A 17,377-nucleotide genomic window follows, 5' to 3' on the forward strand; every position below is an offset into this window, starting at 1 on the left:
GTTTTGCCATTATGGTTTCTCCAATTGGAAGTATTACAGACCCTTACTACTCCCTATGATAAAAGTATCTCTGTTTATAGTGTTGCGCAGATCAAGCAACATTAATGTACCGCGAGAGCTTCCTGTCATTGGCAGGAAATCAGTTCTTAAATTAAATTATTGATTTAATGAGCTTATTTTGCAATTAGACCATAATAACTAAACAAAGCATTTATTTTAATGAGTCACGGGGAAAAAACTCAAGACCCATTGTTTTTAGTTTATGGTTTATAAGGGATCAAGTAGCGTGACAACATGTATTCTATTGATTTCTAGTTTTAAGCTCTTATGCAACATCCTGGAACAAAACCAGAATTGCGGGCACAGCGTGGAATAAAGCGATGGTTTACAATAGAGCCTTTTTTGTAATATGAATACAATACAACATCCATAGTGATGAAGTAGAAACACACACCGATTATAGGATTTAAGTGAACTGCCATTACAAGGTTTTAGTTTACTGACATATGAATCCATGACCAACTTGTATTGTTAGTTTAGCACATAGACTGAAGCAAAAGCTCATTTTCATTTAAAAGGTTATCATATGCAAGGATGTATTAGAAACTCCTACATATGCCTGCCTGCTTGTTTGTTTTTGGGATAAATGTTACAATGGTTACTAAAGCAAAAGCAAATATCTTGTCAGAAGGAAAAGCCAATTTCATTAAATTTTATTTTAATGAGGTATTAAGCTTTAAAAATTGAAATGGGAGAAGAAAAAGAACCACAAACAATAGCGTCATTCCAGAAATAATTTATTTCATTTCCATTTTAATCTGTTTTTTATGATGTGGAAAGAAAAAAATATTTGAGAGCAGGAACAAAGACAACGTATTAAAGTAAGGGGGAGGGGTCCCTAACTTTTATCAACCTTGACAACCAAGGGACATGACCAACACCTTCAATAGTTTCTCTGGTGCAACATCAAAGCTCCCTGGCAGAGACAGAAGAGGCCAAAACTCGAAGAAAACTGGAGTGTATTACAAAGACAAAGCTTTCAGATGTGTGTGAATGACCGTCTCAGTGCTTCTAGCTTTCATCTTATGAGGTTGCACTGTTCCCAGAGTGCCTTCTTGACCAAAGACCAACCATCCACTCTAGAGGCGACAGTGAGGAGCCAACAACTCCCTCGAGTCAGATGTAAACAAGGACCGGAATCTATAGTGTGCGTGCACGCAACCTTCTACATGTACACAACACACATCAAATCCTCCCCTCCACTAGAACCTTTGGCGGGTTGCTGCGAATAAACCTGTCAGTTTGTTGTTTATTGTTTACCTCTCTCTCTGGTTCTGTTTGGTAAGGCTGCTTTCACTACAGCAGAGACCCAGGAAAGACTGCTTTCCTCCAATTCAACTGTAGAAAAGGAATCCTATCAGTATGAATTCTACTGGGCCGTCTATTTGATCATGTAACGCTCCTCCAAATCGAAATGCTGCCACTGCATCTCCCACAACTACACACGTACAAACAGACAAACATTCATACACTCACACACACTAACGCCTTTCAAATAATGACTCGATGGTGGACGAATGTCCTAATTTCACAATTGGCATTATTCTGTCTTTTCCTTTTATTCATAACCCAACGCTCTTTCTGCATAAACCTTTCAAAATAAAAACACCAAAAAAACAGTAACCATTTAATTCATCCCATGAACAATGTAAATATTAAGGAAAAAATACTCAAGTTTTTCAAATTCAAGGCACAATGTCTCTCCTTTACCCCTTTTTGCCCTTATTTTCAGAGTACCTCAGACTCAACTATCACTCACTTACGAGAGGCTCCGCCTTCATCCCATTGCCTCTCCGCTAGCACCTCCTCCCTCGTTTTGCTAACACTGTTTCAGAGATGCGTCTGTTTGGGAGTGTGTTTACATTCCCACATCAGTGAATACGAACAAACAAAAACAAAAAATGACAGCAATGACGACAGCAAAAAAAAAAAAATTGAAAAAAATCCCAAATAGTCACGTCCTGTTTTCTGTGTTGTGTCAGAATTTTGAGTCATATCCATCAGCTCCTTTTTGGCAAGCTTGTCTTAAATAAGCACTAAGTACTGATAGATAAGATAAACATACACTGTTATGTGTGGTTTAAAGTAGATGCATTTGTCATTTTTTGTATCTTTTTCTTCTCGTAAACTTGTATAAATTCAAGGATTTTAGTCGTTTTCATTCGTCAGTTTAAAGGTTTACGTGAATGCAAGCAGGTACAGAGTTCGCCGTGGTGTCTTGCTCTAGACGTGGGTCTTGACAGGGCGAAATAGGTTCTTATGAAACGCCATTCACCAGGGTCAGAGCCTCCCCAGGCAAAGCCACGCCGTTGCTGGGGGAACGCTTAGAGGGTGAGTCTTCCTTACTCACGCTAGTCCCATTTTCCTGTTGAGAACATTTTAAAATAATTGAAAATGCCTAATGTTCCAATTAGCTACAAAATGTTGATTCAGTTGCTACACAGCAATCAATTTGTTATTCAAATGAAATCAAAAGCCATTTACACTAACTCTAAAGTTTGAGATAAGGGCTGTTTGCTCACATTGGGATGTGTTGCATGCTGAGTTTCATCCTTTCCCGGGAGGTTCTGTCTGCTCTGGGATTCAGGACGAGAGATGAAGTCAGCAACAGTTACTATATCAACACAAAGCACAGGGAAACACATTAAGAAAGTAGGAAGGACTAACCAGGAGGTTAATTTGACTACTAATATGTAGATAGCGGTTTGATGCTTGGTTCACAGTTATTACGTTTTTAAGCAAAATAAGGCAAATAAAAAAATCTTGATACCCTTAAGGGACAAAATAAACTCTGCTGAAGCCATTGTGCTCATGTGGGAGACTGAGGATGAATCTACAATGTTTATCAGACTTCCTCCTTTTGACACTTTATCGCCACTCACGATTATGTGAATATCATGGTAAAAAGAAACTGACGTCTCTTCTGACTCCCTTCTTTTTCCACTTACCCTCACCTGGCTGTCTGTCACGGCTGGCAGAGCCTCCCTCAGGGCGGTTGCCACGGTTACGGCGGCGGCGACTTCGATTGCGGCGCTGTGGCCTGCCCTCTTCTTCTGAGAGTCGGAGAAAGAGGGGGGAGAGCAGAAAAGAGCATGAAATGTCAGGGGACCAATTTATATTCAGTATTTACAGTAGAGTCATTTCTACGAATTCCCATTAAACAAGTTTCCTTTTACAACCGAGTGGTTATCTTAAAGTGGACAATCATTTCTGGTGATGCTCTTTCAAGCATTCGCATATTCATTTTTCAGAAACTGTTCCATGTTTCCTTATAAAAGAGGTTGTAGCACATAATTGTTTTTAAGTCGCGATTGCTTGGATACAAAGCTTCTAAATGCTTATTAACCATAAGGTGATACTTCGTTACTAAATAGTGAGAGTATGATACAACTGAAGATATAAATTTTATCCTAGACATAAAAAACGAAAAAGTTTTCAAAATAATTTGGTTTTAAGCAGTGTGACTTGTTAAAGCACCATTGAAAAGCCGCACTATGCACGAGATTCGCGAGATGTTATGTTACACCTTAAGCTTAAAAATGATGTTTGATTAATTATAAACTATTAATTATTTCATAGTCCTCAAACAAAACTGTCTTCTCTTTAAAACAAGTGAAGAAAAAATATAAAATGCACAACACAGCTGAGCTAACAGCAAGATGATGCCAAGTGTCCACAAGAGAAGAAATCAAGCGAGATTCTAGAGGCTGCATTCTCACTGTTGCCTGTCCTCCCACTGATAGCATTAGACACTTTTATTTTATTTTATAAACAGTTTAAGAGAAGACTGCTACAAGTAAGTTTTTATACAGATGCAAACTCTGTGTTCAGAGAGTGCAATTTCAAATGAGTTTACAATATGAGCGTACAATAAAACAAGTATAATGTACAATAAAACTATTGTACCCAGTCCGTTCTCGCTGGCGGCTGCCTGGCTGTCTGATTCGTTGGCGGTTGCGTCCATCAGACTGGGTTCCTGGTCATTACGGCGACGACGTGAACGTCTCCTATGGTCATTCCCGCCCATGCTCTCGCTGGCATCAGTATCACCGGTGAGCTCACCCTCCCCCTCCAGCAGAGAGTATGGGTTACTGTCCGGATCTTTAAGCACTGTAACACAAACAAACCTTTACTAGGGAAGAACCACAATATGCACAGCGTTCATAGCATTAACATATGATTTTAATCCAGAAAATGTTATCTCATAAACTTAGTTCTTAAAACAAGGATTCCACCTTTTGACCAATGGGTTTCCATTTCTGTTTCAGTCATTTGCTATTACTAGGTTAGTGTTCAAACATCTTCAGGGAGAATGCACCACAACAACCTAATTACAATCCAATTCAATTTTAGAGCTGAGAATTACTTGCTTTTAGGCTTTCCATTCCCATGAGAATTTTGTAAAAGAAACACCCTATAAACGTTGCATCTACCTGAGCTGATAGTGTTAGTGTTTCTGGGTCCCTGTCCACCCCGGCCCTTGCCAGCGCTGGAGCCACGGCCACGACCCCCACGCTTTGAACCTCTATCATCTCTTTCAACTCCTCTTGGCCTTGGATCTCTGTCTGCTATCTCTTCCGTCTCAGATGCATTGGACAATTCAGAGTTTGTTCCTGCAGGGAAGACAAATTCAAACAAAAGGCCTGTGTTTCAAATAAACAGACGTGTTTTAACAATTGAGATGTAAAACTTTTCTTTTTTGTGTCTTATTTATCCGACTGTGAAATGTTTCTGTGCTGAGATTGACCTCTTTGCATGTGTATTTGTTTGTTTGGGTGATTATGTTTGCATAACTTTTCTTCAAGAATGGACATAAATTCTTTAAGTCAGTTACATATAAAGGTAGATTTGTCTAATTGAAATCTAAAAAGTAAGACTGATTAGTTCTGACTAACTGCTAGTCAGTGAGACTCGTTAAGACATATTCTCAACTTTGCGGCTATGTTTATGCACTTGGCCTAGAACAATTGCGAGTTAGTCTAGACAAGCTGGACACGAAACAAAACAAAGCGCTGAGAGGCACGGTCAGTTGACAGACATGCACGCTAGAATAGATTGCCGCCTTAGACAAATAGGTATTTGGCTGTGTGCAAAAATTTAATAAATGATATACGTGTCGTTTATTAATTACGTAACGCATCATATACCTCTTTGTTGCTTAAAGACACCAAATTACATTGTCTTGTAGTAACATTTTTTACATCTAGTATAAAGACTGATGCAGTATTTTTATTTGTGAGCAGGTGTATTAAGTCATTTTTCTCATTGTTGAGCACAAGTTGTATTTTAGTGGATATTAGGTTCAATACACCTGCCAAATTTTTTCAGAATGATGTAAATGAACTGTCAAATGCAAAGCACATGTAAATCTTACATGCTAAAGCAAAGCATTGCATCTACATAAGAGTATAAAAAATAGGTTTTTTGTGATCTTCAAGCTGTATTTAAATACTAAAGTTACACACCAAATACCACATTTATCCAGTTTGTATTTCCTTAAAATTCAAAATGTTTGACTAGTTAAACTATAGAAAGGGTTGCATCATATTGCAGGAGGTTCATAGAGTAGTATGGAAACTTAGCTGGTTATTATTCGAGTTTAAATCTTACCATAACCAGAGTATGTGTTGTTTGGTTTGCGACCACGACCTCTTCCTCCATACGTGCGTGTGGTCTGCAGGGAGTTGGTGCTATCGTCTGTAAGGTAACCTCTATCACGCTCACCAGCAACCCCGGAACCAGAGCGGCTGGGGGGAGCACGATATCCCACCCCGATCTGACGCAGTTGTTCATCTATCTGTAGACGTTCAAGGCGCAATTGCTCCACCTCCTGTCAACCACAGTATATGATTGTGCATGAGAAAGAGAAACAGACAGGTGCCAGGGATTGTTATTAAATGACATAAGCAAGATGGACACGTGGTGATCTATAAAAGTGTAACAGAAGTATATATAATTAGTAAAATTCAAGCATAAAAAGGTGAAAAAATTTCACATTGACAATACAACATAGAACATTTGATGCTAACAGTTAAACCATTAAAGGGATACTTCAAGTTGAATAAATGAGGACAGAATTTTCATTTTTAGGTGGAGTTGTTCCAAGTCTGTATAACTTTCTTTGTTCTGATGAACACCGAGTAAGATATTTGGAAGAATGCTTATAACCAGGCTTGCACCCCATTGACGAAAATAGTAGGAAAATAACTTTGTTAGTCAAAAGTGCCCAGTGACAGTTTTTTTGGACTGTTGAACACCGAGAGTATTTTGTAGAATGTTGGATAGCAAACAGTTCTGGGGCACTTTAGACTAACATTGTAATTTTCCTACTATGGGAGTCAATGGGGGGCAAAATCTGTCTTATGTTATAAGCATTCTTCCAAATATCTTTCTCTGTGTTCACCAGAACAAGAAATGTATACAGATTTGGAACAAATCAAAAGGTGAGTAAATGATGATTATCCCTTTAAAAACTGAAGTTGACATGAAACTGTCTTATAAACTACTTTAATAGTACTTTAATAGGGTCCATTAAAGTCCCTACAATGTTTGTTGAAAAAACTTGTTAAGATCCATGAGAATCAGAAATTCTCCTTTTGTTAAAAAAACAAAGATAAATAAAAATAGCTGTTTGGGTACAAATGACTGGTTGAGGTTTAGGTAAATTTGGTAAAAACAAACTATTTTATCATATTTGGGATATTTATGCTTGACAATCTAAATAGAAAACTATTCATGTAAAAATATCAACAACATTGTTTCTAAATAATGTCTTCTCTAAGGTAGGAGGCTGATGTAATGGGAGTGATTGGCCTTCACACCATCTCTAACCTCTCAACTGCACAGCCAGCATTTATTGTGGTGAAACTCAGAATGTGACAGCTGCCCATATGAAACTCCAGCTGAACACGGAAAGAAGAGGGGCAACGTGGGCGACCATGAGGTGGAGGGGTAATGGCTATTTCGAGAGGCGCCTGGGTAGATAGCATGTAATCCACACTACACCCCTCCCCCTGTTATACTCCAAAAAGGTGTATTTTTAGAGTGACTTGGTACTTAAGTGTGACCAACAGCTTTCCATGATGGAGATCAGCTGACATCCGTTCATTATTAGAGCTCCTCTTAAGTATAATACAATCACATTCATAAGTACTTTAATAAGTTGCCCTTAGATAAAGAAGTCATTTAGACTTACCTGTAGGTAGGCCACATGGTATTCCAGCAAGGCCTGAGCATTACTGATGTTCTCTTTGGTTCCGACAAAAATAAAGGGAACCAATCCCTGAAACAAGAGAAAGAAGAGGGGAAAGGACAGTAAGCAAAAACCACGGCTAATTTAGAAGCCTAAAAACTTTCCAAATACACATAGGAACTTGAAATTTATGAAGAGGAAACTATTGACATGTTGATTTCCTCAGTGAGGACAGTGAAGGGGCTTGTTGTATCATGCGACCGGCTCATTCACCTCTTGGCCGCTGACTGTGTTGTTTCTGCCTTCCCCCTGCCTGCCTACATCCTCCCTGGGCAGTTTTTTGTCATTGTCCCCTTCGATCCGGACCCGAACAACACCAGATTTGTCCACAATCTCCTGGATGATTTTGCCATTTTTGCCAATGACTTTGCCTGTTGTGAAAGAAATGTTTGATTTCAAGTTTTAAAAAATGTGCCATTATTTGGCTACAATCAAATGCATCGAAAACATGAAGGAAATGCATGTGATATCCAACTCACCTACTAGGTTCCTAGGTACCGGGAAGGAATCCTCCTTAAACTCCAAAAATGTTCTGGCCTGTTTAACTGCCTCTGGGGTCTGATTCAGACAGAACAAGCATTCAGAAAAAAATAACTGCCGTCACTAAAACATCCTAAACTCATCTACACACCATTTTCAACATGCCCGAGAACGCTTTAAAAAAAACACACAGGAAAACTTCTGCATGGGAGCAACACCAAGGCTTCAGGTATCAGGACTGTAAGAATGTGGAATTGTTCAAAATTTCCAATACTAATGAGGTGCACAAACCACAAAACTTTTGGTCAAGAGGAAGAGGCAGAGTTCACATAAATTCACTAGTCTAAAGGTTTGTCACAGTCCAGCACAATTCTGCCAAAGTCATGTGGTGTGAGCTTACCTTTAGAGGAAACAAAGACTAAGCATTAGTAATTTTGAGTCACTGTGTTTCACAGACCTCTCCATAGATCCTGAATGTGCAGCTCTCCTCTTCCAGCTCAATTGCAGTCACACCAGGAACTTTGCGGGCCTGCTGGATGTTGGCGCCATGGGAACCGATGGCGAGACCCATTAGATCCTCACGCACCCTCACTTCTTCCTGATACGCAGACGCCAGCTGTTTACTTGTCTGTGACACACACAAATGTTTGGTTTTCTGTTTAATTGAACCACACGGGGAATCCGACACGACCACGATATTTTACAAGCATGAGACATAAGAAAAGCATCTCTCTTTAAGAGACAGAATCACCACATGTATGTGTCTTGGCTTCCCACGGCTACAACAACAGTTTACGGTTTAAAATTTAATGACAACATGTAGAAATAAATTTTGCATACTTATTTTCTTATACAAATATAGTTTAATTATAAGGGAAAAGTGTTGTAAAAAGAATTTCTTAGAAATCTTTATACATTTTATGAGACCATCTATAAAAGAAGATATTAACATGGAAGACAAAATTTACATGGTTGAGTATCATCACAGTGAGAAGTTGCTATTATACAAACATGTGCCATGTTAAAGTGCAAATGGTTCCTATGTAAATTTCTGTAGAACCTGCTTTTACCACTTACAACATTAGATTGTGTCTGGCACTTGTTCAGAGCAGGGAACATCCTTTAACATACAGAGAGTGATTTAAGAGAGTCCTATCTTGTGCATTTACACACCTCTAAGTGTTTGGTGGCCTCCTCATTGCGGGACATCAACATGAGTTTGGTACGAATACTCCTGAAGTGCATGTCACTCAGAAGGCCTGCTCGCTTCACTGTGGACTCATTTGTGGACTGAAAAAAAAACGTACGGATACCATTACACACAACAGTGCTTTTAACTTCATTACAAAGTTACTGTAGAAGACGAATAAATTACTGACCAGGACAATAAGCTGTTGTGTTGATGCACTATAGAAGATACAGTTGGCTCCGATTGCTTTCCTGAAGTCTTTGTGGATGTTCTCGGTCAAACAGCTGTCACATTTAGATAAAACAGAATAAATATTGATTCTTTGATAATTCATAAACAACAATCAATGAAAAAATGCAGAGCGAAATCCATAAAACACTCCTCATGTTGGTGACTTACATTTCTCGGAGGTCTTCAGGTACAGCGATGGGAACTTTGAAAAAGGAGTTTTGAGAACAAGGACTGTTGGGATTGACTGGCCGGATTCGTTCAGATGTGACGATTTCATTGTATGTGGCGTCGCAGGCTGCATACTCAATCACATAGAACTGAAATGACAAAATTGATATCACAATGGCACAACATTAACGTTCACGCTTAAGCCTACATCGCATGATAACGCGATGTATTTTCCATTATCAATTATCGTCTGGAATCTGTCTGTTGTAATTGACATCGGGATATTTGCGAGACATTGGCGATATACGATAACATCGTCACATCGCAAAGCCCTAGAATACAGCACACGCTGTGCGAGGAATATCGATCAGAAGATAATCTGGGTCCAGTCCTTCCTACCTAAAAGCTACCCCATAATAAAACAAACCGGCTGCGTTTCATATCAGCTGTAAAATGCCACCACGCTCAATGACCTTGAATGCAGTCAAAAGTCAGGTCTAAATTCATCCAATTATTCGACTGGCCCAGTATTAGAGCGGGTGTATGCAAGAGGGAGAAGACAGTTCCCTACTGCTTCATGTAACACTGTGAGAGTTTGCCTGTTAACCCGTATGCTGCATTAACCTATTTAGCCAGGCTTGAGGGACTTTGTTCTAGTAAACACTGGCCAACAGGCACAAGCTCGAAGGCATTAGGCAGCGCTCTCGAGTGTATTTGCGAGTACTGATACAAAGTTTACCTTGAATGCACTTTGGATAAAAAGCTTTGCAAAATGCATGTAAATGTTTTTGCTCTTGTTATTTGGGCATAAATTCTTTGCATAAGTTTATTAACATAAAAGGAATACATCATATTATCTGAGTTATATATAGGAATGTTTTAAAGGGATTCTTCAACCAAAAATAAAACTGCTCATCGTGCACCCGCATCTCAATCGAAACGTGCGTTTTGTTTTGATATAGAAACAAAAGATGATATTTTGAGAAATTACTATGGCTTTGGATCCATACAATGCAAGTCAATGGGGGCCAGTGTTATTTGGTCATAAATATTCTTCAAAATATCTTCTTTTGTGTTCTCCACGAGAAAGTCATGCAAATACCTTAAAGCTCACAGGTCAGGTTTTTACAAACACAAGAATTGGGTACATATTTTAGCATTTAAGTCCATCTGCTGTTAGATTAGTAGGGGGTTGAATTTGACTTGATAAATGAGATCACTCCAGTGATTATGGTTAACTGGGTTAGTGCTGAAGATGTGTGTTTTCTTGGACTACTGGAGTGGTACTAGAGTCCCAAAACCTCCTCTTATCAATATTCAAATATTCAATTTATACTGACGTGCCAAGGCTGAATGAATAATAACGGTCAACAAAATGTAGAGCAGACCCTGAACCCAGCAATGCATTCGTGCAAGGTGGCCAGTCTTACACCTGGCGCGACTCACCTCTCCCTTCATCATCCTCACCCTCGCCATCCACCAGCCACAGGGCTCCTGCTCATTAGCTCTGGAGTAAACCTGCAGGAGAAAGACCAGGTCAGGTGAGTGTGTCTGTATGAGAGTACAGAAAGGAATGACCAGATGTGTTGTGTGTGTGTGTGTGTGTGTGTGTGTGTGTAGAGGAAAACAGGAAATATATAGTGTCTGATAGTGGGAGCATGTTTGCAGGAGTGAGTGTGTGCGTGAGAAAGAGACAGCCGAGGTGCATTTGTAAAGAAAACCATTAGATGTCTAGATGAAAAAATTAAATAAAACCCTGTTTCAAAGGGGCATTCAGGGTATTTTTGGGGAATAATGATTCAGATGTAAGAGTGATGACTTGAGGTATATTCTCTTCAATTTCAGAATACATGTCTCGTACCTCCACCTCATCTCCCTCACAAATGTCTTTGTGGTAATTGGGTGGGGGCGGCAACCTCACGTCACTGAAGGGCAGCTGTCTCTCCGGTTGCCAGCTTTGGAAAACACACACACACAGGTGTTAGTTAACTTTTTAACCACAGGGACGATACATCACAAAATGTGTCACAAATTTTCACTTATTAACTCCTCCCACTTGAACTCGACTATCAAACCTGACTCATTTTGTCCTCTGCAGGTCTCACAGATGTCGGTGTCAATTGGCAAAGAGCGTTCTGATGGAAGAGTAAATATGCGCGGAAGCCTGCCAACACTGAGATATGACTGAAGCTCCGCTGAAATGGTTTGACAAACATACGCCCTAAAGCTCATAAGGCTCCAAAAATACTAATTGTTTATTCATTAAGCCAAACACCAGATATACTGACCTTTCCTTAAAAAACTAAAATCTCTTCGACCACCTCAACAGCTGAACTCAGATTAGATAATGAACTAGGGTTTATAAAATGCAATAAAGTACAGCAAATGGTCTCAGAGAGGTGATGGTGTTACTGGTTTTTGGTGGGTCAGGCGAACAATCCCAAGAATTGCAAGGCCACTGTTCCACTCTCCCCGCCTGCAAACCTCATCGGGCTATTTATGGACCTCCCTTTTGCTTGAAACAGAGTGTGGGAGGGAGTTGAAAGATTGATAAAGAGGAGTACGAGAGAGGGGGGAAAGAGGGAGTCATGAGTTATAAAAAGGGGGAGAACTATAAAAGGCTGTCTGACAGCTGTCGGGTATAAGTTGCACAGGTGCGAGGGAGACTGTGTGGAGCACATGGCTAAGTGTAGAGTAGAAGTGATTAAGCCCCAAAGAAATAAGCACAATCACATCCTTTACATATTATGTAAAAGTGTAATACTCTATATAAGACCTAACAAAGCGATTATAACAAAAGATAAAACCCACTGTGAAAGACCAGTCAGCCTCTCCTCCTGCCCACCAACAAAACGCTGAAAATGATAGTTCACCCAAAAACGAGAATTCTGTAATGAATTAATCACTCTCTAGTTGATCTAAACCTTTATAAACTTCTTTGTTTGGTTGAACACAGAGAAAGATATTTGGATGAATGCTTGTAACCAAACACTTCTTGGACTGCATTGACTACCACAGTAGAAAAAATTACAATGGTAGTCAGAAGTGCCCCAGAACGGTTTGCTGTCCTACATTCTTCAAAATATATTTTTATGTCCAACAGAACAAAAAAAATCAAAGTTATTTTTGCAACTTTGGTAGTTAACGGGCCCAAGAACTGTTTGGTTATAAGCCTTCTTCCAAATATCTTTCTCTGTTTTCATCAGAACAGAGAAATGTACATAGATTTGGAACAACCCGAAGGCGAGTAAATTAAAACATCCCTTATTAGATTCAGACAGTTTGTCAGTGTGTAATATCAATAACAAAACTGTTACTCTTGTGACGTTTGTAATATTCGTAAACATGCAGAAATTACTAAATGTACATTATTCAAGTATATCGCAGTAAGTTTTATTCTGTTATATTGGATCTAGGTTTGGGGAAATGCATTCAAGAATTTCTTCTATTGAATGTGTATTTGACTATAAAATTATTAACTGATGTAATTTTTTAGCATCACAAATAGTTTCCTTCTTCACAAAAATTTGTTTGAGACAGCAGAGTAAATATCTTAAAGGTAAATGCCTCTGTTACCTACATAACTAATAAATAATGCAGGGAGTGAACTATCATCAGAAAGCAAACAGAAGCTTCTAGAATGAGTGTGGACAGAAGACGCTCAGCCAACTTACTTGTTTTCAAAGACTATTGTGAGCGAGTCTTCATGCACATCCTTGATGAAACCCTAAAAAACAAAGAGAAAATGTGTTCAGTTTCAGGAAAACAATAATGCTAGAAGCTCCTTCCCTTATAATTAAAAACAGAACTAATGTAAGACACAACAAAAAAGAAAACACACATTCATTCAACTACTGATTGAGTGAAAATGTTTATTCAAGTTGGGTCTTGCATAAAGTAACATGTCTGTGTAAGAGAAACGTGAGCACAATCATGTTACAGGTGTAGCGCATGTGATAGCTGGTGAAAGTGAGATATAATTGAGGTGCTGGGAGGAGGCACCACAGTCCCCTCCTTAAAATCTGTTCCTCATCAATCACTTTCCTTTACACATCTACAAGAGCCGCCATAAAGTTATCAGCCCAGTCACCACCCCTACCACAAGAGAATCTTGCTAGAAATGACACTGCCTAATTTTGGACGAAGAGAATGTGGCAAAAAAATTGCTTCGGTACGAAACCTCCTAGGAAGAGAATCACTGCTACTAGGAAATCTTTTACAAGTTTAACACACCGGCCTGTTTAGAGTCACCAGAAAGACATGGATTAAAATACAATTATATAATGTGTATTGCCAAACAAGAATGGTGAAGTATCTGAAATAATTCTTACTACATGTACTGATTCATTCGAATCACCAATTGTACTATAATTAAAAACATACATTCTCTCTTTAAACACATATTCATTAACTGTGACATCGATACATCACTGCCTTTTTGTAATACAAAATCCTGTGTGGAGACCATTCAAATATAAGACTGTAGTTTAGTTTGCCGAAATGAACTCCTGACCAATTTAAACCAAGAAAAGCCCAGTGTCTTACATTACTGTTGCAGTTCTGGGAATGTGACACTACAGGGGCAGGACCCAAATGAGATGGCAGATGACCAAAAAGTGACTGTGGATGCCACCATGTGCATGAGGCTAAAGAGAGCATAATAGGAAAAATTACATTATACCTTATGTCCTGTTGAACAAAAAATGCTTTTTGAAGAATGTAGGACAGCAAACCGTACTGGCGCACTTTTGACTAACATTGTATTTTTTCCTACTATGGTAGTCAATGGGGGACAAGATCTGTCTGGTTATAAGTATTCTTACAAATATCTTTCTCTGTGTTAATCAGAACAAAGAAATGTACACAGATTTGGAACATCTCAAAGTTCAGTACATGATGACAGAACTTTCATTTTTGTGTAAAGTATCCTTTTGATGAAAATGAGTCAGTTTTACATAAAGGAGAAGGACAGAGAGTAGTGAATTAAAACCTGTCCCAACATTACATGTGACCATGTCAACAGCAAATCAACCACGGACGCTGTCCTTCACTCACCCTTGAGATGGACCAAACCTGAATGAATTTCTAACGGTTTATAATATAAAACATAAGTAACTATTGGCAGAAGTTTATTGTGGTTGGATTATGCGATGAAGAAAAAATATATACATAATAGATTAAAATAATAATAAAAACAAAAATACAAAGAGAGCATATGATAAGGCCAAATAAGAGGGTTGTAGTAATAGTATTGGGTTGGGGGTTGTGAAGTGTCAAATAAGATCACCTGTTCCATCTCACCACACCTGCTTCGGCCCCTCAGCTCGAGACAGGCGTCACAGCCACCTCACAAAAAAACTACACCACGACTAAATCATGTCAAAGAGTTGACGCTTCGACAGAGCTGTAGGGAATACTTTCAAACATCTGCGAAAACTTCTTCAAGCTATTAATCACACATGTGTGCGACTTTGTTGTTGCGGTTAAACACTGGCAACAAAACCAAAAGCCATGTGGCTGGTCAGAGGAGCGCCTGCATCACAAATAAACAGTGATCCACATCTGAACACATGCACAGGCGACGGCGGTTCGGAAAGGGGACCGTGTTTATATCAGGAAACGGGTCTTGCGTCGAAACTGCCCATCTAGCGTAGACAATACTCCCTTCACAAACAACATCGTGTTTTCGTTTTTAAAAGCCTGACCAAGTCGTTTCCCACGATTTACTTGAACTCAAGCTGACCAAACAAAGAGGACCGGCGTGTGAACACACAAGGATTGCCAGCAGAGATCCTATTTTGCACCTTAGGACACGCAATATAACATTGCCACTTTCGTTTAAGGTTAGAAAAACACGGCCCCGGTCTGTAAGCAGTGTCCCGACAAAACCCAACGATCTACCCATCATCTGTCCAAACATAAAATGCTGTCTAGATAGGCGATTCGCCAGATTTGGGGCATTGGCTTTTTCTTAGCTTGCCTGCTAACAGCACACCTTTATTCTCCCGTTTACAAGCTACAAAACAAAACCCAAAGCAGGCCTTTGACTGGCTAAAACGACCAGTACCCTGCCCGATAACACCAGACACGGTACCGCCGATCTACAGCCCCCCCCCCCCCCCCAATATCTCAGGCCTCTTTGAAAGTGATACTACAATCAATGAGGCGTATCAGAATGTGCGTTTGCGTCACATTAACTGACGCGACATGGTGATGCACGCTTAACCGGGTCTAATCTCACATGTATTATGCTTCTGTTTTTGCATCCTATTTTTTAATACAGTTACCTTGTAGAAGGCCCCGTTAGAGCCACGCACCTCCACCGACACCCCGTCCATGTTCGTCGGAGCGTCCCCTAGACTTTGCCTCTCTATAGGCGCCCCGACAGGGTGCGATTCCGGTACCACCCCCAGCTTCACGGGCCTCTCGCCGTTCTCCGGCAGCTTGTGTGTGTCCAGTGTTTCGGATGAGAGAGGGGGCAAAGGTGACAGGGGAGCACAGGAGCCTCGAGGAGGGGTTCAGCTTCGACACCCTTCCCGGCGGGGCAAGACAATTAATGAACGCCTGACTTCAGCGCAAGAGTGCGGTTAGTGTCGGGTCTGGAGCAGATTAGATCGGAGAATGATGCTGCCAGATGACGCTGGATGTAAACGAGGTGTTAGCACAACAGTTAGCGCAACCGCTTATCAACAATCACTTATCCTAAATTCACGCTTCCTGTGTGTGTCGGAGTAATTTCGTGATGTCCGAGTATGAGTCCTCCTCAACTTGGTCTCCGAATGCTGATGATGAGGACGTTTCTTCTTTTAAGAGGCTGTGGTGCTGTGCTAATTCACCCTTCCTCTCCTACACACGCCGTCAAACTGGAGCAGCGAGAATGTGAATGACCCCAGAATCCCCACCCATCTCTACGATACGCCCCGCCCTTAATGAGTTTCCCGGTCGTGAATGGTCTATTGCATTGTCAGTCATAAAGTGGCTCGCTGCGATTGGTTAAAATTCCGGGACCGGTCGACGCGACGCATGTGCACGCGGCTCCTGGTTCGCTGGTGTTTGTCCTATTGGCGTCAGCTTTGTAGTTGCTAAATTTGGTAGAATGTTTATTACTATAAACATGAATTCAGAAAACACTTTGTGATGTTCGTAAACAACACTACACTTAAGAAAATGACTTTCTCTTAGATTTACTGACATACGTTTGGGAAAAGTGTGCATGTTTTCAGGTCTAGATATTTTTATTTTAATATGATCTACTGGAGATGTCATTAAGTGATTTTCAATGTTTAGGGTCTTTAACAAATGCATCATGCAACAGCCGCACAATTTAATGGTTTCAGTATAAGTGTTCGGTGTCGCAATTCATTACTATGTGTATCAAGCAAACGTTTTGTAAATAATCAGTGTGTCAATCTCAAGATCAATTTTACTGCACTCAGATTGCATGACTGCTTTACTTTTTACCCTCCCCATAACACCACAGCTCTACTTACCTTAATATTCCCTAAAACTACAGTGCAAGTAATTCCATTATTAATTTTTTGACAAAGTTACTGTATTATTCAAATTAAATGACCATTTAAAACATTAAGTACACATTATGATATTACCGTTTGTTCTACTACACTACAGATAACTTACTTTCGTCAAAAATGTTTTTGTTAGGAACGATTATAATTGTGTTACTGTAACTAAAATTCTAATGCCTGTTGCAGAGGTTATGACATGTACATGACATGACAGCAAGGATATCGAATAGCCTACATCAGAAAGTACTACGATTGCATGGGGGTAAAAAATGATACAGACCATAAAAAATGTTGAAGATCACTCCAGGATGTTGGCTGATCATTTACTGATGATTAAGGAACGACACATCAAATGTGTGACAAAATGTGAAGGTGGAGATCTGAGAGACAGCTAAGGACAGCTGAAAACAGCTGTTGGGAAACATCAGAGCATGAATGATGCCTGAACATGAGTTTGTAAAGGATGTTACA

The 17,377-nt window shown here is 39.8% G+C and overlaps 1 protein-coding gene across 3 annotated transcripts; it reads right to left on the reverse strand.

The window, feature by feature from the left end:
- Positions 1–780: 780 nt before the first annotated feature.
- On the reverse strand, positions 781–16,253 carry fxr2 (FMR1 autosomal homolog 2). 3 transcript variants are annotated; one of them, XM_056750882.1, is made up of 17 exons: positions 15,668–16,253; positions 13,055–13,107; positions 11,242–11,335; positions 10,827–10,898; positions 9,381–9,529; positions 9,172–9,265; positions 8,966–9,082; positions 8,250–8,420; positions 7,792–7,870; positions 7,526–7,683; positions 7,256–7,342; positions 5,671–5,890; positions 4,494–4,673; positions 3,967–4,170; positions 3,009–3,110; positions 2,583–2,674; positions 781–2,425 (listed from the first exon to the last, which is right to left on the reverse strand). In XM_056750882.1, exons 1-17 carry the CDS (start codon positions 15,716–15,718, stop codon positions 2,318–2,320), a joined length of 2,031 nt encoding a protein of 676 aa, XP_056606860.1. In that variant the 5' UTR covers positions 15,719–16,253; the 3' UTR covers positions 781–2,317. The 3 variants fall into 3 exon arrangements, with proteins under 3 accessions (XP_056606860.1, XP_056606868.1, XP_056606854.1); XM_056750890.1 differs by having other exon boundaries at positions 3,015–3,113; XM_056750876.1 differs by having other exon boundaries at positions 3,009–3,113.
- Positions 16,254–17,377: the final 1,124 nt, after the last annotated feature.

Source organism: Triplophysa dalaica, chromosome 1 (genome assembly GCF_015846415.1).
Source record: "Triplophysa dalaica isolate WHDGS20190420 chromosome 1, ASM1584641v1, whole genome shotgun sequence".
In the NCBI taxonomy this organism is placed as follows: Eukaryota; Metazoa; Chordata; class Actinopteri; order Cypriniformes; family Nemacheilidae; genus Triplophysa; species Triplophysa dalaica.